We start from the raw sequence: 24,247 nt of genomic DNA, 5'->3' as shown, positions 1-24,247 counted from the left end.
GCGCTCTCCTTCCTGCCTCACTTTGCTGCCTCCTCCCCCCCACCCCCAAAGCTTGGAGGTTCCCCGGCAAGGGGGAGGAAAAAAAATGAAACTTTCACTTTCGTGCGTCCCTCCCGGCGTGACGCTGCGCACTGACGTCACGGGGCTGTAATGGTGGTGTGCCTTGAGATTTTTTTCATCAAACAAGTGTGCCTTTGCCCTAAAAAGGTTGGGAAACACTGCTCTATATCATAGAGTATAAGATTGCATAAATATAATTTTAATACCATATTCACAGTATATTCAATCCTTTAAATATACTTAATGAGTTAGTAATGTCCCTTGATTTCAGTGGATTTACTTTGAGTATGACTTTGAGTATGAGTACAACACACAGTTTTATTAGCTGTATTGTAAACTGCTTTGACGGACTTTTTTTTTTTTTTTGGTAGGGGGAAAAAGCAACTAACTACATTTTAAATATAAACCAATAAGCAATGAACAGACATAAATGGAACAGTGTTAACTTTTAATTCTCCTTAAATTGACTGTAAATTCTCCTTAAGTCCCAGCTCTCTGATTCTATGATTCTAAGTTTACAGTGAAATCATGGCACCATGGCTGGAGTAGGGAAAGAGCCAAGTAGCTGCAATTTATTTGCCCTAACATTCACTTTTTAACTATAGTTAGGCTTAATTGTGTTTTAAAGTGATGTGTAACTCAGCCTTAAATGTAATCTGGTGGTCCAGGCAGTGTGGCTTTGGATAACCTGTTTCAATCTTTATGTGCATTAATAATTTTATTCTTCTATAAACACTGCATTTGACTGCTAAACTATTTTACTCACAAACTGCCACCTTGTTGCTGTGTATAAGTAAACATTTATTTTATTTGAGCCCAAAGTGGGTCTTGTTAGTTTCCTAAAGTAATTAAAGTGATTAGAAGTACCGTGCAATCTCTCCTGCGGTGTGCAATGAACTGCGGGTCAAAGATTCCTGGCATATTCCACTTATAGATGTGTTAGTCACTGTAACGTCTGAACGAGGATGTGTGCAAACTTGGTGACTCTCTTAATTTCAAACCCAGTAGTGTTCTGGAAGTGCTTTTCCTTGGTGTTAATTATGCATATAGGTGGCCTGCTCATAAAGATATGCCTCATTAAAAATAGTTTTCAGTCATAAAACAAGTGACTCTTGTTTTCCGTTTTGCTTATATATAAGCAATTTGAGGGCGAAAGGAGCAGTGCTGAAATTGGTACCAGTTGTGAGCAACACAATGGGTGTTTATCTACTCTGTTTGGAGAATCGCAGGGAAACTGGTGCTGAACTCACACCTCCTCTGTTATGTCAAATGTTTTCTGATCTTCTTTGAGCCTTCAGTCTTTCACGGGTCATTCAACATAACACATGCAACCCTGGATGGCTTCTTTTAAGCTGCTGTGCCAATCAAATGGAAGTGGGGTGCTTTTCTGAAAGCAGAGAAAATGAGCATTTTTCCTTTCAGTTTTTAACTTTCCTGAGTTTTTCCTTGGAAGACTTTTCTCCATTGTCTTTGAGTCTAAACCCTGAGTTGTCTCTAAAGGTCCATGGGCTGATTAAATGACCCCCATAGGCCTTAGGTTGCCGACCCCTGCTTAAGATATTTGAAGATGGCTATCGTATCTTGATAATAGGGCGCGGGTGGTGCTGTAGGTTAAACCACTGAGCCTAGGACTTGCCGATCAGAAGGTCAGCGGTTTGAATCCCTGCGCCGGGGTGAGCTCCCATTGCTCGGTCCCTGCTCCTGCCAACCTAGCAGTTCGAAAGCACGTCAAAGTGAAAGTAGATAAATAGGTACCGCTCTGGCGGGAAGGTAAACGGCCTTTCCGTGCGCTGCTCTGGTTCTCCAGAAGCGGCTTAGTCATGCTGGCCACATGACCCGGAAGCTGTACGCCGGCTCCCTCGGCCAATAAAGCAAGATGAGCGCCGCAACCCCAGAGTCGGCCACGACTGGACCTAATGGTCAGGGGTCTCTTTACCTCTATCATATCTTGATAGTTCTCTGTAACATGGGGAACAGTGGATAATGTTCCTCTTGATGATCTCAGTGATCAAACTGGGATACAAGGGCTCAGGTGGTCCTTAAGGTATCCTGGCTGAAGTGGTTCTGGGCTTTGTATAGCAACACAAAATCCTTAAACCTAGCCAGGTAGCAAATGAGAAGCCCGTGCAAATACCTTACACTGCCAAAAGATTTACAATAAGTAAAAATGTGGCACCGAGGGTGCAAGTATTTGAATAACACCCCATCACTACCAATTGTTGTGTGTTGGTTTCTCTTCCTTTTAGCTCCTAGAGACAAGTCCTAAACTGGCTGAATCAGCATTATCAATACATGAATTAAATTAAATTCCACTGCTAATTTTGCAACATCATTGCATTTGTAACAGTCATAACAGTGGCTGGTATTGTTGTTGATTTTTTAAAAAACGACTAAGTACATTCAACACAGATGGATAATCCAAAATGCACTTTTAAATGTAATGGTATTTTCAGTTTTTTCAAATGTTTTGATTGCTTGCGGATGATATATATATTTTGCCTCTGGGGATATTTCGAGTAACATATTGCTATTAAAAGCAAACAGCATTTCACTTTGAAACGACAAGAAATGAATCCAAATAAAAGTACAAACTAGAACAAAAAATATCCAGAATTGTGTCCAGCGTGGGGAGGAGAGGGAGAAACCACATGCAAAAAAATCTTCAAAAGAGAGTCTTGAAGTAAGGCTCTTTTATCAAACATCAGAGGAATAAGCTTCTGTTCTTAGAATCTAATTGAAAGGGGTTTTCCAAAGGAGACGCTAAAGATTAAAACCTCTGGTCTGAACTTTCAGAGGCTTCTACATGAGATGTAAGGTGTTTTTCTAATGTTGATTGTCTTTTAATTCTCCACATGAAAGGATGTTACGCATTGTGTCTCACATGGGCCTTTCCGTATGTTTTGATTATAACCACCGTCTTTTTGCAGAGAGGCAATATTGTACCTGTGAAACAACAGTCAGGTACATTCAGGTTGTCACAAACCTGAGAACATAAGTCTGTGGTTTCTACATATGCCCACATCGTTCATAGAAACATAGCGTTGGAAGAGACACTGAAGGTCATCTAGCCCCTGCAATACAGGAATCTTTCTATTCCCGCATCTAGGAAAAAGAGGTATTGTGGCAGAGCCAGTGAAAGATGTGGCCTGAGGAGAGGGCATGGTCTGAGGAGAATCCCAAAGACCAGATAGAAAGGACTGCATCTTCCACACCAGGGCCTGAGATTCCCTATCCCCTATCCTAGATGGTCGCCATTTTGAGTCCCTCACAGAGTGTGAAGTACCCCTCATCTCCTGCTGTTAGGCTTTTCCCAAGACTCCTAATCATGGGAAGGCAAACTAAGGCCCGGGGGCTGGATCCGGCCCAATTGCCTTCTAAATCCGGCCTGCGAACGGTCTGGGAATCAGCATGTTTTTACATGAGTTGAATGTGTCCTTTTATTTGAAATTCATCTCTGGGTTATTTGTGAGGCGTGCCTGATGTTTTTACATGAGTAGAATGTAGTGTGCTTTTATTTAAAATGCATCTCTGGGTTTTTTGTGGGGTATAAGAATTCGTTCATCCCCCCCCCAAAAAAAAATATAGTCCAGCCCCCCACAAGGTCTGAGGGACAGAGGACCGGCCACCTGCTGAAAAAGTTTGCTGACCCCTGCCCCTGATCAATGAAGTTAAGAAAAAAAATGTCCCAGTGTAAACTTTGGTTAATAGAATTTTTTTGCAGGTTCCCCCTTTTGCCTTTCCTACTTGAAAAAGAATCAAAATTACCTAATTACATCTTAGTACTTTATCGGGGATGCAGGTGGCACTGTGGGTTAAACCACAGAGCCTAGGACCTGCCGATCAGAAGGTCGGTGGTCCCTGCTCCTGCCAACCTAACAGTTCGAAAGCATGTCAAAGTGCAAGTAGATAAATAGGTACTGCTCCAGCGGGAAGGTAAACGGCGTTTCTGTGCACTGCTCTGGTTCGCCAGAAGCAGCTTAGTCATGCTGGCCACATGTCCCGGAAGCTGTACGCCGGGTCCCTCGGCCAATAACACGAGATGAGCGCCACATCCCCAGAGTCGGCCACAACTGGACCTAATGGACAGGGGTCCCTTTACCTTTACTTTATCTGAAGATGCTTAGAACGTCCACGCATCTGTCTTTCAGTGGCAACTACTGCCATATGACCACTTGCTTTGTGGTATGCGTGCATGCCTCCGTAATCTCCCTTTCACTTGTAAAGTTGACAAATTTGTCATGGAAATAATCAAAAGAAAATATCCATGGAAACCAAAAATCCTTACAGGCCCTTTTCTGAATAGTGAATAACTTCAAAGGGAGAAATGAGTATAAAGCAGGTTTACAAGCTGCTGGTTATAAAGCTTAAGGGTTAAAGTGTAATTTTAATATCAGAAGTTCCTTTGATGGTTAATTACAGTGTGTAACACTTTTATTTTTTATTGCTGCAGTCGTAACCAGACATTTGAATGATCTAATTTTATCCTGTGGCACTTCCTGTTTTGCTGGCGATAACCTCAAAATGTGAGAGCCAAAAGTCTCACTTAGAACCCATGTGAAAAACTTGATTTCCACAAAAATGATTTATTCTGAATACCCACTTCTTTAAATGAAGTTGTCTTTTTTAAAAAACCGGCAGCACTATAAGAAGGATCATGTGAAATATTTCCAATGCATCATTCGTCAACAGAGATGGGAAAGGATGTTTAGTTGGAATTATTTCTTAGAAGAGGGTTCTACAGTGGTACCTCTGGTTGCGAACGGGATCTGTTCCGGAGGCCCATTCACAACATGAAAAGAGCACAACCCGCAGCGGCGCATCTGCGTATACAAGGGTTGAGATTCGCCGCTTCTGCACATGCTCGTGACGTCATGTTGCACTTCTGCTCATGCGCGACCGGCGAAACTGGAAGTAACCCTTTCCGGTACTTCTCGGTCGCCGCGGGACGTAACCTGAAAGAACGTAACATGAAGCAAATGTAACATGAGAAAGGACTGTATCTGTAAAAACTTGTATAAGCAGAAGCTGCTGGATCACACCATTGGCCCATCTAGTCTAGCATCCTTGGCCCCACAGTGGCCAAGCAAATGCCTGGGGGAAATCTGCAAGCAGGACCTGAATACAAGAGCACTCATCCCTCCTGTGGTTTCCAGCAGCTGTTATCCCAGGGGACAGCAAACTTTTTCAGCAGGGGGCCGGTCCACTGTCCCTCAGACCTTGTGGGGGGCCGGACTATATTTTGAAGAAAAGAAATGAATGAATTCCTATGCCCCACAAATAACCCAGAGGTGTATTTTAAATAAAAGCACACATTCTACTCATGTAAAAACACGCTGATTCCTGGACCGTCCGTGGGCCAGATTTAGAAGGCGATTTGGCCGGATCCGGCCCCTGAGCCTTAGTTTGCCTACTCGTGTGTTATTCAGAAGCTTTGCTGCCTCCCATCATCCCTCACCATGTTGGCTGGGGCTATTGGGAGTTGTAGTCTAAAACATCTGGAATTGGGGAAGATTGTTGCGATTGTCTGCCTGTGACATGACGTCACTTCAAAATGGAATAGTTAGCATAGCCCCCTTTCCTTTCTGTTTCATTGGAACAGAAGGGTGCTAAGTTTTTGTTGTTCATTGCCTTGGGGAGATGGAGGAGCCACAGAAGTTTGCTAAAGGAACAACCTTTTTAAAAACAACAACAGGCAAATAATATCTAACCAGGTGGACAGAAATGATGCCATTCCTGTGCTTTTAACTGAAGTTGATTTGATGTCAACGTAGCTTGAGACTCACATTAGTGTCCCTATTTTGAGTCATTCACAAACTTGATCCCCAAGGATCTTATGTTGAAATTGAAAAATACAGTCATACCTTGGGTTAAATATTCTTCGTGTTGAGCATTTTCGGGTTGCGCTCCATGGCAACCCGGAAGTAGCGGAACATGTTATTTCGGGGTTTTGTCGCTCGCGCATGTGCAGATGCTCAAAATGACGTCACGCACATGCGCGGAAGTGGCAAATCGCGACCTGCACACACGCAGATGCGGGTTGCGTTCGCTTCAGGGTGCGAACAGGGCTCCGGAACAGATCCCGTTCGCATCCAGAGGTACCACTATAATAGGGATGACCAAAAATACTACTTCGGTGATCAGAGTTTAGACATATACTCTATGACAAGGGAGAGGAGGGGGGTGTTCTTTATTTTTCCTATAAATATGTCAAGTTTTGTGTCTTCCCTTAGCATGCATAGATTCACAGCAGATGTCTGCTCCATCTGGTACAGCTGTTATCTTTTGAATATTAGAAACTTGCGGGTGCCTCTTCCTTAATGGGTGCTTTAGAGCACTGCTCTTGCAGGTGTTAAGCTGCATGTGTTTGTTGGGCAAAGCTGCAGCACGTTGACAAGGAGAATTAATAAGCCTTTTTTTGCAAGACAGAAATATACACATAGCTACTCCTTTCAAAGGATTCCTTGTTCCTTCTCTCTCATGCTTTGCTCACCAGACTGTTTGTACAGACAGTCAAGTCACTCCTTGGAATTACATGACAAATAAACAGTGGGGGGAGCAAGCAGTGCGAAGGAATTGAGATTGGATCCACAGTCGAAGGGTACAAGGAGCCCTCACATTGAGACGACAGGCCCCACTTCTGAAGGGGAGGTGCCACTGGGACAAGAGTTATAAGGAGGAAGGGAAAAATAAATAATGAAAATAGATTATGTGTGTGAGAGTGTATGATGGATAGATCAATAGGTAGACAAATGGACCATGAGATCTAGGTATTTGCATTTGTGATTGTATAATTTTAAAACTGATTATACCGTTTTAAATTAAATCAATTAAATTAATTAAATTAATTAAAATGAATTAAAATTATATCAAAACTGATTATGCAGTTTTTATTTCCATTTTAACTGTCTCCGGCCATAGGTGCTTTTTGAATTAAACTAGAATAAAGGAGTGTATATAGCAGATGGACATTGTGACAAGTGGCAAAACTCCAGTTTTACAATGAATATCGGTGTTTTGCAGTTTATATTAACGTTTTTGGTCGGATAATGTGTTAAAATGTGTCCCTTAAAGGATCACCTCTCTTAATCCTAAGGAGAATCTAATGGCCAATGTCTTAACATGCATACAGTCGTACCTTGGTTTTTGAACAGCTTAGTTTAATTTTAACCTATGTATATTTACATGTTCTCTGTTGCTGTATATGTCCGTATTTCTGGTCTGTGACCATAATAAATCAATTCATTCATTCAACTGCTAGCACATTTGCAAAGCTAAGCAGGGCTGCAGTTCGGTGCCCACCCCCAAGAAAAGAAGGGACATGGACCCCCTAGGAATTGACACCTATATCTAGAAGGCACAGAATTGTACAAGGTTTGGTTCAGCAGTTTATCACACTAGGCTTCCCTCTCCAGTAGCTATTACAACTACATTTAGCAACATACATAGCCATGGACTCACCTGTGGAAAAACATGACTGGTGAATCATGAGTCGGCAAATGCGTCCTCTTTTTTGCTCTTCAAGATAAAAAGGTAAAGGTAAAGGTACCCCTGCCCGTATGGGCCAGTCGTGTCTGACTCTGGGGTTGTGCGCCCATCTCGCTTAAGAGGCCGGGGGCCAGCGCTGTCCGGAGACACTTCCGGGTCATGTGGCCAGCATGACGAAGCTGCTCTGGCGAGCCGGCACTAGCACAGCACATGGAAATGCCGTTTACCTTCCCGCTATGAAGCGGTACCTATTTATCTACTTGCACTTAAGGGTGCTTTCAAACCGCTAGGTGGGCAGGAGCTGGGACCGAACGACGGGAGCTCACCCCGCTGCAGGGATTCGAACCGCCGACCTTGCGATCGGCAAGTCCTAGGTGCTGAGGTTTTACCCACAGCGCCACCCGCGTCCCATATCTCTTCAAGATATGGCAACCCTAAACCTGGCATCTAAAGTTACCTAACTTTATTTGTTTATCAAAAGTTATATACCACTTGATTGCAGTAAAACCTCAAAGTGGTCTACAATCAATGCTAAAATTATCAATTAAAAAAAAACAGTTAAAGGCAATTACACAGTGGTACCTTGGTTTAAGAACAGCTTAGTTTATGAACAACTTGGATTAAGAACGCTGCAAACCCGGAAGTAGGTGTTTTGGTTTGTGAACTTTGCCTTGGAAGCAGAACATGTTGAGTGTGTTCCATTTGTAAATTGAATCCCCCGCTGCTATGGGAAAGCACGCCTTGCTTTAAGAGCGCTTTGGTTTAAGAACGGACTTCCGGAACGGATTAAGTTCATAAACCAAGGTACCACTGTAAAAACATTTTAAAACAATTAAAGCAAACAGTAATAGAGATTAGAAGAAGAGGAGTTTGGATTTGATATCCCGCTTTATCACCACCCTAAGGAGTCTCAAAGCGGCTAACAATCTCCTTTTCCTTCCTCCCCCACAACAAACACTCTGTGAGGTGAGTGGGGCTGAGAGAATTCAGAGAAGTGTGACTAGCCCAAGGTCACCCAGCAGCTGCATGTGGAGGAGAAGAGACGCGAACCCGGTTCCCCAGATTACGAGTCTATCGCTCTTAACCACTACACCACACTGGCTCTCATTACCTAGTTACTACCTAGCACATTTCATAACTTGAAAAAATAACAGTAGTTTTCAGCACTATAGTGTATAGCCAGAGATGCCAGAAAGGTGGGGTTGATGTTGCCAGCACATTTGCAGACATCTTTGTAGCACAGAATTGGAGTGCCAACAAAGAGTGCTGCATGCTGGAAGAATGAGGTGATGATGACAACCACAATGAAGATTTAAAATTAATTAATTAATTAGTAGTCCTTTTTAAAAAAATAATAATTTTTTTATTGAATGATTTTATGTTTCAAAAAACATTACAACCATACTACCACTAAATATAACTGAGAAATAAAAATTACATACATCAGTATTTACCGTAGTTTGTTATTTGTTTTTTACCGTCTTATTTCCTCCCAAACATTCCCTACAAAAGCACACATATGTACACACACACACACACACACACACACACAATTAATTAGTAGTCCTAATTGGATTTCTTACCTGCCCTTCACCACGAGTTCCCAAGGCAGGTTGCAGCAATTTTAAAGATACAATATTAAAAACAGTTTAAAACAAATAAATGGGAAGAAGAATAGGATTGTTTCTGAACGTACATATGTCAGAGGGCTGTGCAACTTCAGCAAGTAATGTAAACTATACAGGGAATGTGCTAGACTCACCTGTGTGGGGAGAATTCCACAACTTAAGCAGACTGTTCCACAACAAGCACTGGAAATTGTATAGCTGATCTCAAAAATGGGAATTGTTTAGATGAGGAGTCTTCGTGATTTTTTCAGTTTCCGCTGCTTTCTGCCAGGCTTTCGTGTATCTGCTTCATAAGCCCTGTTGAAGATAACTGGGCATTGCACCATAGATCCCTCCAAAGTTTGATTGGCTCTAGTTCTGGGCATTTGACCTTCTGCTTCCAGGGAACTGAATGTTCTGCAAGATCATTGACAGCTTTGTCTATATATACATTATATAAAATAATAATTTTTTATTCATTTCCAATTACAATCCAATAGTAGCCTCATTATAACAATACCAATTTATAATAGAATTATTGATACCAATCATTCAAATACCGAATTATATAATTTAGTTATATAATTAATTAATTAGCAGTACTAATTGGATTTCTTACCTGCCCTTCACCACGAGTTCCCAAGGCAGGTTGCAGCAATTTAAAAATACTAGATTTGTTTGTGTGTGTGTGCTAGATTTGATTATTTTCTTTAGTTCTAAAATCTAAAATTTTATTAGTTTCAATTACATTCCGGTCATAATAATAATCCCTTATACAATGACTGCAATATTAATAACTTCTATTCGCGTTGACACGTTAAATGATTTATAAAACTGCAAGTGAGGAACTCAAACTATATCCTTGTTTTTCCTGTGTGTGACAGTTATTCTGACCGTGTTTCTTCCTGTCCTTGTAAGATGCTATGTCTTTCTTTCCCCCGATTGTTGCTGTTATCCATCATGCAATGGGCGGAGCTGGTATGCCATTGTTGTTCCAGAAATTTCTCCATCGCTTTGTCCCGTGTCAATCATTGACAGCTTTGAATCCTGTGCTTTAAGTCTCTTTACTTTGGAGACATTGGTGTAGCACTTGACAACTGCATCTGGGGAGGGAGACTGAGAATCATTTCTAAACAGATTTAGGTCAAGTCATCATTTAAGGGGGGGTGTAAAAAGACTCAAAATAGTTTACATTTTTATTCCAATTTTTTAAAATGAAAACCCTAAGTGAATGTCGATATTTTAAACTCACGGCATCAAAAGCAAATATTGCTTGATACATGTTTCTGAATGATGAGGTCCAAATCTCAGCTGTGTTTTTTAGACATCTCCAAATTTGGCTGTGCTTGGTAGCTAATAGTTCTTTTTGGTCAACGCTTTCCTGTCCTCTCATTTGACTTCACAAACCACACGTATATGCTTTGGTTCTCCCTGGCTACATTGACCGCCTACAGCCGCTTTACTTCAGCCCTAAAAAATGCATGGTAGGCAAACATCTATACAGTGGTACCTCGGTTTACGAACTTAATCCGTTCCGGAAGTCCGTTCTTAAACCAAAACCGTTCTTAAACCGAGGCGCGCTTTCCCTAATGAGGCCTCCCGCCACCGGTGCCCTTTCACCATATGACTTCCGTTCTTAGACCGGGACATTACTTCCAGTTTTGCGGAGTTTGTAAACCAAATAGTTCGTAAACAGGGCTGTTCTTAAACCAAGGTACCACTGGTATCTATATCCTGCGATTTCAGAGGAAAGCCTTGCTCTTGCCCTCTTCTGTACATTGTAAAGGCCTTTGGCTATGCACAAGAAATTGATTGATTGATTTATGATGATGATATCAATATTTTGGAAAATATTTGTCTATCCATTCGATATCCATTAGGACATCTCTTAAGATAACATCACAAAATTTGGCATGATGGTTCCTGAGATTGCGGAACAAGTGTAGGTCTATGTTTGGCTATGACTGGGTACCACTTTGAATCAATATAGTGGACTGAACCTTCTGAAACTGCACTCTTAACGTAACGTTCCCCTGATGGGAGAATCCTCTTCAGAGGAGGATCTGGCACGCCCCAAAGTAGATGTCACAATGAAGCAGGCTATGTCAGTGGGCAGTGGACAACAGAGAAGGATGATCTGGAGCCTTCAGGGGTCAGGGAAGCTCAACCTCATCCGCAAGAACTAAAGGGCCCTTTCACGTGATCAGAAGCTGAACTGCCACCAAGTCGGGGGAAGCACTGGTGCTTGAAGGTGCAGGCCCAGTCAGCTGCCAGATGCTGGAATCCTCAGGAGTAAGGGGTTACCTGTGAGGAAGCTACTACTTCTGAGTAGACGAAACTCATCAGGCAGTCCAGATGGCTTGCAGCTGTTCTCTGGGTGGCATATGGTTCCAATTCCTGGCAGAGACTGCTGGTATAACATCGTTGCATCAGCTCTAGCCAGCATGACCAAATGGTCAGGGATGATGGGTAGCCCACCAACATTTGGAAGGCATCACATTGTCTATCCCTGTACATTTAAGCAATATATACCACTTCATAAAATACAGATACTTGATGTCCGGAGGTTTTTTAAACAGGTTCTTGGTGTCTGTGCTTCAGCATCTATTGCATACAATCAGATTATCTAGCTGAATACACAGAAGAGGATTATGGTGCCTGCATGACATCATCTTCATTTGAAACATCAATGGTGTTTGGTATTATTTTGAGCTTAGGAAGCTTTCCTATCTTATGCATCTCATGTTGCTGTTCATCATGGTCATTGTATGCTTAAGTTTGATAAACTGTGATAAAGGAATGAGGGCTCGCTAGAGCACAGTTTAGGGAACCAATCTGATATTAACCACAATTTAATGAATTACAAATACGAGTCAATGGAGGCTGATGCTGGTAGCATGTCATATTTGGTTAAAATAACTTTGGAAGCGCTCAGTGGCTTACAAGATAAAACAAACTATTGGGTGAAATAATCTGGGATCTTGGCTCAAAGCCAGCATGATGTCCCGAACAGATGCATCACAAAACCACTGCAGATCAACCCAGATTTATATGAGTGACTTATAAGAGCCCCTGAGCTAAGCCAACATGGTGATTGAATTAGCTCCTGCATTTACAAAGCATTCAGGCTTCTTGGCTCTGGTGGGCCCGAGCAGTAAAGTTGACATTATTGTTGCTTCAAGTGCATGTACTGCGTATAGATAAATTTAAAACGCTTCAACTTTTTCAAAGTATGGTGAACTTTTAAAAGCAGGAATAAGTACTCAAACCCTGAAAAGGGAGCAATGGGTGCCGAGACTGTAGCAAAAGGCCTAGCTGATCTTCCCAGTGGTGCTCATTGGGAAGATTTTGGTTGCCGCAGGACTGAAATGTATCTTGCATATATTTATCCCTAAGTACAGTTTACAAGGGACGTGGGTGGCACTGTTGTCTAAACCACTGAGCCTAGGGCTTGCTGATCAGAAGGTTGGCGGTTCGAATTCCCACGACAGGGTGAGCTCCCATTGTTCGGTCCCTGCTCCTGCCCACCTAGCAGTTCAAAAGCACGTCAAAGTGCAAGTAGATAAATAGGTACCGCTCTGGTGGGAAGGTAAACGGCGTTTCTGTGCGCTTCTCTGGTTCGCCAGAAGCGGCTTAGTCATGCTGGCCACATGACCCGGAAGCTGTCTGCGGATAAACGTCGGATCCCTCGGCCTATAGCGCGAGATGAGCGCACAACCCCAGAGTCGTCCACGACTGGACCTAACGGTCAGGGGTACCTTTACCTTTACAGTTTACAAACGTACTAGCTTTTGCATTTGGTCCTATTCTGATATCTTGGCATTGTTAATTTCATTTGGAAGACAAAAATGTAGCATACAAAAGCAAACCCCAGCTAATCAAACTCTCAAATACTATCTGGAAGAAAAAGTCCTACAGACTGCTTCAGAGCGCCCTCAGGTGGGACAGCAAGCAAGCAAGAACCCAGGTCACCCAATGAAGATGGATTCAGGACAAACAAGAGGAGGTAGTTCTCCTTGCAGCACATAATTCAACAGTGGGATTCGCTACCAGAGAATGAAGTGATTTCTGCTAACTCAGACATTTAAAAGGGGGAGGGGGATAGGCAGATTTATGGAAGGTAAGGCTATTAGTGGCAGCTAGTCATGATGGCTATATATTCTCTCCAGTATCGGAGGCAGGGGAACAGCAGCATCAGAGGACTCTTGCCTTCACGTTCAGCATGTAGACCAGAGCTTTCCAAACTGTGCATCACAATGTTAGTGCATTGCCCAAACGCTCCCAGTGCTCCTCCTGGGGCTGGAAAAGGGTTAGTTTAACCTCCAGTAAGACTGAATTGGACGTGGGTGGCCCTGTGGGTTAAACCACAGAGCCTAGGACTTGCTGATCAAAAGGTCGCTGGTTCGAATCCCCGCAATGGGGTGAGCTCCCGTTGCTCGGTCCCTGCTCCTGCCAACCGGTATTTTTTAAAAAATAATATTGAATAGATTTCCAACAAATTAAACACAACACTACAAAAAACCAAACAAGAAAAAACATACAATACAATGCAATGCAATACAATACAAAATAAAAGAAGCAAACAAAACAAAACAAAAACCATTTAAAACACAATCCAATTTCAACATCTTATCTTTCTTTCCCTTATTTCCTCGACCTCCTCTCACCTCCCTTTTTGTATTCCACTTCTGTTAATTGTTTCAGCAATTCCTTTCCATCTTCCTCTGTTTTCTATCCTATAATTGTCTTAACACATTCTAACCATATTTTTCCCTTTAAAGCTCTATTAATCTATTTATACTTAATTCCTTATAGCATTTCTACTAAAGCCATATAACTTCATTCCAACATTTTTCTAACATTCATTAATTTTACAGTATTTCTGTAAATAGTCTTTAAACTTTTTCCATTCTTCTTCCACCGACTCTTCCCCCTGGTCTCGGATTCTGCCAGTCATTTCCGCCAGTTCCATGTAGTCCATCAACTTCATCTGCCATTCTTCCCTGGTGGGTAAATCTTGTGTCTTCCCCTGCTCCTGCCAACCTAGCAGTTCGAAAGCAGGTCATAATGCAAGTAGATAAATAGGTATCGCTCCGGCGGGAAGGTAAATGGTGTTTCCGTGCGCTGCTCTGGTTCGCCAGAAGCGGCTTAGTCATGCTGGCCACATGACCCGGAAGCTGTACGCCGGCTCCCTCAGCCAGTAAAGCAAGATGAGCGCCGCAACCCCAGAGTCATCCGCGACTGGACCTAATGGTCTGGGGTCCCTTTACCTTTACCTTTAAGACTGAATTACTCTGTCACAAAATGATACATGGCTAAGATTTACATGGGAAATCTAAAAAAGATGCAGTATAAACATCGGAAATTGGGAAACACTGGCCTGCGAGCGCTCCAATTGGAGAATAGCCTCAACCAAAGGCATCATGGACTTCAAAGAAGCATGAACTGAGGATGAAAGGGAGAAACGAGCTAAGAGGAAGGCACATTTGGCAAATCCACACGGTGATCAATTCCCGCCCAGAAACCTATGTCCCCACTGTGGAAGGATGTGTGGATCCAGAATTGGCCTCCACAGTCACTTATGGACACACAGTTAAGAAGACCATATTCATGGAAGACCATCTTACTTGCATACGAGTGATCACCAAAGAGGAAGACGACATGTCTAAAAAGTGTCACCAACATGACAAGTTTGGAAAGATCTGATGTAGATTTTGTGTCTGCTCCATGGGTTCTGGTTAGGCCTTTGGTCTGGTCCAGCAGGGCTCTTCTCGTGTACTTGTGCAGATTTTTTTGTGTTTTTAGGAAGTGGTCATTATACAATTTCAGTGAAAAACTTCTTGAACCATTTAGTCTCATACTGAGCATTAACACAGAACAAAATCATACGTGCTAAAAGCTAGTTGTGGAGAGAGAAGAAAAAGTAATGAGCTTAATGAGGAACATCAGTTTGTGGAGGAAATCAGAAAAGCCCTTGCGTACCCGTGAAATGTGTTTGGGAGTGCAAATAGGGCTTTTGGATCTTGTCCACTATGTGTTTTTACATGTCCTTCTCACAGTGATACACAGAATGGGGCCCTCACTGCCTCCTCCACCTTTTATGTCATGTAAAATTCTATGCCACACTTCAGCAAAGAACTCTCAGAGTGGCTCACGTATTAAAGCAATAAAAGAGCATATATTTAATTGGTAACAGTGTTAGAAAAATGGCACAAAGGCTGGGATCCAAAGAGGCCTGTTTGCACGGAAGGGGCGCTCATAGCATCTCACATCACAGAGCATGTTCCTGCTTCAAGAGTAGCTTTTAGGGGGGAACAATTAGCTGCCCGGGGTGGGACGGGACTAAATCTGTGGTTTGTGTGTGATATTAATATATTCTTCTGCTTTATGTCTGTCTTGCTAATTACCGTATTTTTCGCCCTATAGGATGCACTTTTCCCCCTCCAAAAATGAAGGGGAAATGTGTATGCGTCCTATGGGGCGAATGCAGGCTTTCGCTGAACTCTCGCTGTGGAAAGTTGCCTGCATGCTGAAGCCATAGGACGCACACACATTTCCCCTTCATTTTTGGAGGGGGAAAAGTGCGTCCTATAGGGCGAAAAATACAGGCTCCCGCTGCTTGTGCAGAGTTGCCTGCATGCTGAAGCCTGCGCGCGCTGAGCTCAGCGCGTCCAGGCTTTGCGCACCTCTCAGCAAGCAGCGGGAGCGCTCCCACAGCTTGCAGAGAGCTGCCTGTTTGGGGGCTGGGGTCGGGGGAAGCTTGAGCTTCCCCCGCCCCAGCCCCGCGCCTGGGGGAAAATAATTCCCCCCCCCTTTATTTCCCCCCCAAAAAACTAGGTGTGCCGTATGGGACGGTGCGTCCTATAGGGCGAAAAATACGGTAATGCTGCACCACTCCTACTGAAACCTGGTTTTGTCCAGCTTAATCACTAAAAGGTAAAGGGACCCCTGACCATTAGCTCACCCCATCGCGGGGATTCGAACCGCCGACCTTGTGATCGGCAAGTCCTAGGCTCAGTGGTTTAACCCGCAGCTAGGGTGAATTTAATTGAGGGAGTGTCACATTCTAACGGACCAAGCTGTGAGTTAAGGAGGCCTGCGTCCATTTTGTTTTCCTGTATTGCTCTATCAAGCAATGGGGAAATAAATACGAGAGATGACCTTTCATTCTAACAATTACTGGTATCATTTTTTAAAATTATTATTACATGGGGAGAGGCCACAGCTCAGTGGTTGAGTATGTGCCCAACCCAATTTCAGTCCTTGGCACCTCCAGGTAGGGCTGGGAGTGTTCCTCATCTGATAATCCTGGAGAGCTTCTGCCTGTCAGTGTAGAGACAATACTGAGCTAGATAAACCAGTGGTTTTACTCCCTATGTTCCTAAATGGTGTCTCCTACTTTCTTCTGTAGGGACGCGGGTGGCGCTGTGGGTTAAACCACAGAGCCTAGGACTTGCCGATCAGAAGGTTGGCGGTTTGAATCCCCACGACGGGGTGAACTCCCGTTCCTCGGTCCCTGCTCCTGCCAACCTAGCAGTTCGAAAGCACGTCAAAGTGCAAGTAGATAAATAGGTACCGCTCTGGTGGGAAGGTAAACGGCGTTTCCGTGCGCTGCTCTGGTTCGCCAGAAGCGGCTTAGTCATGCTGGCCACATGACCCAGAAGCTGTATGCCGGCTCCCTCGGCCAATAAAGCGAGATGAGCTACGCAACCCCAGAGTCGGCCACAACTGGACCTAATGGTCAGGGGTCCCTTTACCTTTACCTTTACTTCCTTCCGTAGGAAAAAGAAGTATCTGTATTGTGGTCCTGATGATATGCAGAGTTATTTAAAAGTAATAGGTTGATTAACTAAAGGGCAACATCCCAATCCGGCACTATACATGCACAACATCATGTGGAACACTGCAGGTGGCCCAACCCATTTAAAGAAGCTGGAACCACACCTGTCAGGCTGCACCCGATCCTCAATTCCTCCTTCCCCAAAGTTGCTCCTGCTGCTTGATCTAGCTGGGAATAATTTGTCTATCACATGGAATTCCCCTTGTAGTGACCCAAGCACATGTACAGCCATTCGTTGGATCAGGATGCAGATTATTATTTATTGGCAGGTTTTGCAGTGAATAATCTACTAAGTATTTTGCTATCCAAGTATGTAGCAAATTTGGAGGGGGTACGCATAAGTAAAACCAGTACATTGCAGTAATTCCTTCTTGCAATGATTCCTTCTGTCTTCATTTCCATTATATCATTTTTAGAGGAAAAACACGCAAGTGCTTGCCCAGTAATGGGTCTTTGTTTTGAGAAGAAATAGGATAGGCTGTCTGTCATGTGCATAGCTCCTATCTGGAGTTCTCGCAAACTGTTTTTAAAAGGAAAGGACAGCTTGAAAATAAATTCAAGGGAATAACGCTAGCTCTGCAGTATGAGCAGTGGCAGTACATCAGATGTGCATCTCCTGGGCTCTTTCACGTGTTGATATTATACCAGCAAATGTTTTATTAAAATTGCCATTCTCTGGAATTCTCATTTCTGTGTGGTTTCCGTATTTCAGTAATCCGATATTGCTCAGTTATTGTTGGAATTTTTTTTTGTTTCTCCCCTCTCCCTTGCACCCCCAAATCTTGCAGCATGACGTATCTCAGACCCTGCTCAAAGCAACCCTAGACAGCGTGGTGGAGGAATGTGTCAGCTTTGTCGGAGTTGATATTAACATCTGCTCAGAAATATTATTAAGGTGAGCTTGGAAGACTTGTGTGTTTCAGTAACCACATGGAGTTGGATCAAATGGGTTCAGAGGTTCAAATCTGCCATGGCTCCCAAATGAGACCAGTGGCTTGAATCCTCACGTTTAACACTTAAGAGAGAAAGGGTCTGTTGATCACAGAATGTTTGTTGTTCTCTTCTTCTGTGGGTGCAACTCTCCTTTCATTAACAGTTTCCCCTTGCGTTCTGAGAGGCCTTAAGCCTGTAAGATATATTGAGAGAGTAGAACTGAAACGGATGTGCTTATTTTGATTCATTGGGTCTACTCTGATACCTTAGTTTAATATCAACCCTGTGTCTAGCTAAAGGGTCACTGTTTTAACAATACACAGAGGAAAATAAAGTTCTGAGCCTTTTCCCAAGCCCACTGACCACACTCATTACCACATCCCTTATTCTGCATACTACACTAGGGTTGGGTTTATATCCACTGCCTTGCGGGACATCTTCAGGAGTAGAAAAGACTAAGGAGTAAACACTACACAAATCCAGAGTGGAGTCCCTAAGTCAGTTGGATGGCTCCTAGTATGGCCTCCTTCCAACAATTGCTGCAGCCAAGCTGGTGCCAAACGTATTGCTCTGCTTTCCTTTGGACCACATTAGTGAGGCCGAGAGGAGGGTCTTGCCATCTGGGCAATCCAGGACCCCCAATGTTCACTGTCCAGGCTTGCGCCCTGGAGAGGTTGCTTTGGTGATGCTAATGCAGCTGTTTGATTTCATCCCTGAAGGTGCACTCCATCGTCTCTTGAGACACATGGATGCCAACAGCAACAGGGTGGTGGGTTTGCTCATTTTCCATGTTGATTCCTGCATTTGGAGGGAGAATCTGTTTTCGCTTCACATATTGTCCCTGGGGAAGTTGGGATATAAATAAAATTTTATTATTTATTATTATTATTGTGGCTCATTTATTTTCTCGCATAGAGCCAAACTTCCCACTATGGTAAACATGATTTTTACACACACACACACACACACACACACACACACACACTCTCTCTTTAACTGGCCATTTTTATTTCGAACAAAAGCAGGTCTCTGTTCTGCCCTCCTCATTATCCTGTGCATTCTTGGAAACCAGAGGGGAGCTTGTCACATCCAGAAAGGGAGTTTCCCAGGATTTTTCAGCAGTCTCTTCCTCCCCTCCACCCCCGCCTCAGCCCTGGAATCTGAACTGCTCCCTGCCATTGGTTCCTCCTGCTCACTAAGCCCTGTTGTCCCTCAGTATCCAGTGCCTCCTCCCAATCTCCCCACCACCTCCGACCTCTCTTCAGTGTCTCACCACCAACCCCCAAGGCTCCAAGCCTCCCCCCTCTGGGATTTCCCCAGCTGGTGCCTCCCCCCACTCCTTTGTCGTCCAGCCAGTCCCTGACATCTGTACAACAAACAGAATTCACATTGTGCCTTTGCATTAGTCATTGCTTAATACTTACACAAGTGATTCAATGCTTACACTGATGTGTGGGTACCTTCTTCCCTCCGTCCTTCTTAGACATATTGCAGGACTGAATGCCAACAGGGCTAAAAATATAGTTGAATGGCGAGAGAAGAATGGAGTGTTCATTAATCGGGAGCAGCTCAAGGATGTTAAAGGACTGGGTCCAAAATCCTTTCAGCAATGTGCTGGCTTTATCAGGATTAACCAGGAGCACATCAGAACTCACTGCAGGTAATGTATTAAGGTGTGATGTGGACAACAGGTTACAGTTATTACTTTGCCACCTACTTGTTTAAATGAATGTAGAGAATCACTCATCTTCCAACAGGAGGCAGAAGCTTAGTAAAACAAATTAAAAGGAAGACAGTAAGTTGGAAGTCGTCTTTTCCCATGGCCCTGAGAGAGGGTAACCTGGTTTCTTTTGAAACTGCCATGTTACTAGTATGCCAATGTTTTATAGAATGACAATATGGCATAGGGGCTGGAGAAGGTATGGGGAACATGTGGCCCTCCAAATATTGCTGGGTTACAACTCCCATAATCTCTGGCTGTTGGCCCTGCCGCCTGGGTCTTTCTCTGTCCTTCTAGCACTATTTTGATCTTGGCAGCTGCAGACATTCTCTGGCAAATTGGAACTGTGTGTCATAATAAAACTTCCCCATCCCTTCCAATGGAAGAAACCCCAAACAAAAGTTCAATTAAATTTTAAGTAGTGCTGTAATGCAATAGCAACTCGGCTGAACTCGGTCTGGAGCTGAGCATTGGGGCTCACTTCAAAGGCTGACCCCACCCTGAGACATGAAGATACTTTGAAGGCCAACTTCAAAGTACACAGATTAGATGTTAAAACCTTTGAGCTTGCTGCACCAACCAGCTATAGATGGAACGGTCTGTGTTATGAGCCCATATCTATGTTAGAGGAGCAACTTGAGTAGTCTCTGCAGGAGAAGGGACTGCCAGGCCAGCGCTATACACTTTGGCCCACAAACTGATACACATGTGTTTAATATACGCAGTCATGTCTGCCAATCTCAGATTGGACTTGTATCTCGTGTGAGAAGCCATAAAAATTAAGTAAGGATGCAAGTTGGAAATAGCTGCACATCCATTCGTTGTAGCAGAGTAATAGTAAGGAAATAAAATCAAGTACTGCAATAGGAAAACTGTGTTTGTCTTTCATCATGAAGAAATATACGTTTGGCTGCACATTACCTTAATTAACAGTTCATTAAATTTTTTTATTACAAAATATCATGAGGTTTAATAGGTCACAGCCTGCTTCTTCAGACACAAATTGCAGCTTAGCATCTGAAGTAGTAGATAACCACCTACAAAAGCTCATGCCATTTTCTAATTTTAAAAAAAGATGATTAATGGTTAATCTCAAGGTTAACACATTTCTCTTCAAGTAAGCCAAGCTTTTCTGTGCCATTGTTTTGGGCAAAAAGCTCCTGAGATAGCCCTGGCTTGAAACCCTGAAGAGGCTCTGCCAATCAGTGTAGACGATTCTGCACCAGACAGGCAAAAGCTCTTAACTTGGCACGAGGCAGTTTCCAATGTTCCCTAAGTATCAAGGAATGGTACAAAACCATTTGGGCTAAGGACCTCCTGGGAAAGGACTGCCTGAGGAAGTGCAAGAAAACATATTATTACGAATTTCATGTATGAATCACTTCCATGAGTCACCCCAAAGTGATTTACAATGTAATAAAGTATATATATTTGTAAAAAAAAAACGCCTAACACAATGATATATACAAACACACACAGTTTAAATCAACAACAGCACATATATAAAATCCATTCATGTCTAATACAGACGCCAACTGGGATAAAGTTCTCCACCTTAAGGACCATCTGATTCCTTATGCTCCACCTCGATCACTGAGATCCTCTGATAGGGGATTTCTGGTGGTTCTCTACACCCCTGAGGTTTGGTTGGCATTGACTAGGAACTCCTTACCAGTAGAGGTTCAGCAGGAACCACTCCTCCCATCTTTAAAGTGTCTTTTGCAAACTGTTTGTTTAGACAGGCCTCTGCTGGGTAGATTTTCTTTTTCACCAATCAGTATTTACTGGTGTTTTTATGAATGTTTTCTGCTGATTTTATTCTTATATGTTGTATACCACTTTGATATATATAATGAAAATGCATATTAGAAATGGGTGAATAAATAAGTAAATCTAGAAGGCTTGCTAAAAATATATGAAGCTGACTTGTCCTCTTAGAGGTCCTTTGCCCACCAGCCCAATAATGACAACTCCGTCTAGATGGGGTGAGCTCCCATTGCTTTGTCCCAGCTCTGCCAACCTAGCAGTTCAAAGCACACCAGTGCAAGTAGATAAGTAGGTACCGCTGCAGTGGAAAGGTAAACGGCATTTCTGTGCGCTCTGGTTTCCATCACGGTGTTCTGTTGTTTAGTCCTGCTGGTCACATGACTGTCTGTGGACAAACGCCGGCTCCCTCGGCCTGAAAACAAGATGAGCGCCACAACCCCATCATCGCCTTTGACTGGACTTAACCGTCCAGGGGTCCTTTGCTTTCACCTTTACTCCGGCTAAAAGTGGTTCTTCAGGACTTAGGTGGAGGGCTTCCCAGTCCTTAAAACATAGGACTAAGACCACTGGTCTGTGCAACTCATTAGTGTCTACAAAACTGATGGCAGCTCTCCAGGGTTTCAGAGAGAGGTCTTCCTCGGTCCTACCTGGAGGTGCTTAGGGTTGAACAAAGCAGTGTGTCCCCCACCTAGGTACAGTCCTTTAGCTGTAGATTGAACCTCAGACATTCTGTACCTTCAAAGCATGCTCTCACCCAATGGGACTTCCCCTAAAATGATGTTTCTGCCCAGGTTTGCACCAGACATCTTTCAAGTGAGTCTAACATAATAGCCGCCATGCGATTAGGACATTTGTGGGTTTGCTTTGGTCAGGATTTCCAAAGGTTTGTTAATTATGAAATTCGCTTTCACTCATAAGATCACATTTCCTTGGCCCCTTGTAGTGCTAGCACAGGGGGAGGTAAACACTCTTTTCAGGGACACTCTTTTTTAACGGCAACTCCACATTTCTCTTTCTCTTCCATCATTTTGGACATCAGTCAGCAGGGTGAGCTTGCAGCTGAGGGTCATAAAGCAGCTGCAAACGAGAAGCAGGGTAAGAAGAAAACCAAAGCGGCAATAAACATCATTCGACGGCCAAATCCTTTGGATCAAACTTGCATCCACCCAGAATCATATAATATTGCAATGAGGTAAGCAATAATACAATGGCTCTACAGTTAGCACATTAACTTTTCATTTAGGAAATGGTCATTTTTCTCGGATAATGGAAAAATCAGGGGAGCAATACATTGACTTTAATAAGTCTTGTACTATAATGACGGCGAAGTTAAAAGTTTTCAGTTCTGTTTGGCGTCCTTTGGCACACACAAGGCATTCCTTCACCCATACGAAAGAAACCGTTGCTGCTTATATGAATCCCCCTGTGTATGTTGGAACTGTCACATTGACTGGGGCTAATGGACCAGGGTCCTAAATGTTAAGTTGTTTTGCGCAGTGATAACTTGCTAACCTTTCTGGACGGTGACACACATGTGCTCCTTGTGTTGTTCCCATGTCAAGCATAGATTGTAATATCTGTGCAGAAATGGCACCCTGCCATAGCATGTTATTGCTGTATCAGGTGTTATTATCCCAGGGATAAAGCGGAAAAGAAAGGAAGAAAAATAAATTTGAACCCAGTTTTGCAATATCATGAAGAGACTTGGACTGAAATTAGCTGTCACCGAGGAAGGACTCAGTTCAAAACACTGAGCTCAAAACGAAAGCAACAGAAATATTTCCTGCACCCAGAAGTCTCTCTCCTTCCCTTGTTCCTTCCTTCCCTTGTTCCTTCCTTCCTTCCTTCCTTCCTTCCTTCCTTCCTTCCTTCCCTCCCTCCCTCCCTCCCTCCCTCCCTCCCTCCCCTGCAATTGGTGCCTTGCTGGTTTCCCTTTCTTACTCAGTGGTGCTTTGTCTTACAAGTGGGTAAACTTTTGTGGCCTGAGGACCACAGTCTCTTATGCGCAACCTTCTGGGGCCCATACGTCAAGTGTGGATGGGGCCAAAAGCAAAAGTGGGTGGAGCCAGGCAAAACAGCTAGACTTCCCATGTGATCTTGGGCCAGTCACCAGCTCTCAGCACAAGCTACCTTGCCTGGTTGTTGGGAAGATGTAAGAGGGCAGCGAGGGATTGTGCAAGCCACCCAGATCTCCTTCTAAGGAAGAAGAGGATAAAAGCAGAATAAATAATGTACAAGGATTTGCAAATGAAATGTCTGCCTAGTGGCAGTTCTCTATTACTTCCCTTTTCTTTCCAGTCATATGTTTACATTTCCTTTGCAAATTATGCTTTTATGATGCTAGCAGTAGGTGCAGAACTCTTTATAACCAATTATGAGGAAATAAAGTGGAGTGTTAATGCCGCTGGATATTGCCACGTTTATTTGTGCTGAAGCAAGCACACAATCCCTGTTGGGTGTAAGAAGGCCGCCCTGATATTCTGTTGCCTGCAGCAGCACTTTGCTCTTAAGCTGGAAATGAAAGTGTTAGGAGAGGTATTTTAAGGCAGTATGCTGGTATGTCATTCGCTGAAGATCACATAGCCTAGTATACTGAATCTATAACATCATGAGGCTTAAAAAGCTCCTTTTATATTTTTAATCTGGCAAAACACTCATTAGTTTGACAAGCAATTTTTTGGGCTTCGTGGCTTATTCCCTGTAACAGCAAACTCTTATGGCTGAGTGCCTATCCATTTCGAAGAGAATCTGGGCCACCTGTTTCCACATATGTGAAGTACTTCTTTGGTACATAGAATCATAGAATTGTAGTGCTGGAAGGAACAACGAGAGTCA

General features: G+C 43.3%; 1 protein-coding gene across 2 annotated transcripts in view; it reads left to right on the top strand.

Annotated features, from left to right (window-relative positions):
- The window catches only part of SRBD1 (S1 RNA binding domain 1), a 179,325-nt gene that overhangs the window by 138,118 nt on the left and 16,960 nt on the right, over positions 1-24,247 (top strand). For both annotated transcript variants that reach the window (XM_081188468.1, XM_081188467.1), the window contains 3 exons: positions 17,781-17,887; positions 19,409-19,585; positions 22,452-22,604. In XM_081188468.1, coding sequence (XP_081044594.1) covers positions 17,781-17,887; positions 19,409-19,585; positions 22,452-22,604 — 437 coding nt within the window. The remainder of the gene's footprint in view (positions 1-17,780; positions 17,888-19,408; positions 19,586-22,451; positions 22,605-24,247) is intronic.

Source organism: Podarcis bocagei (assembly GCF_964188305.1).
Source record: "Podarcis bocagei genome assembly, chromosome: 3".
Classification (NCBI taxonomy): domain Eukaryota; kingdom Metazoa; phylum Chordata; class Lepidosauria; order Squamata; family Lacertidae; genus Podarcis; species Podarcis bocagei.
The sequence above is the reverse complement of the archived record's forward strand: the minus strand, read 5'-3'. Positions and strand labels throughout refer to the sequence as shown.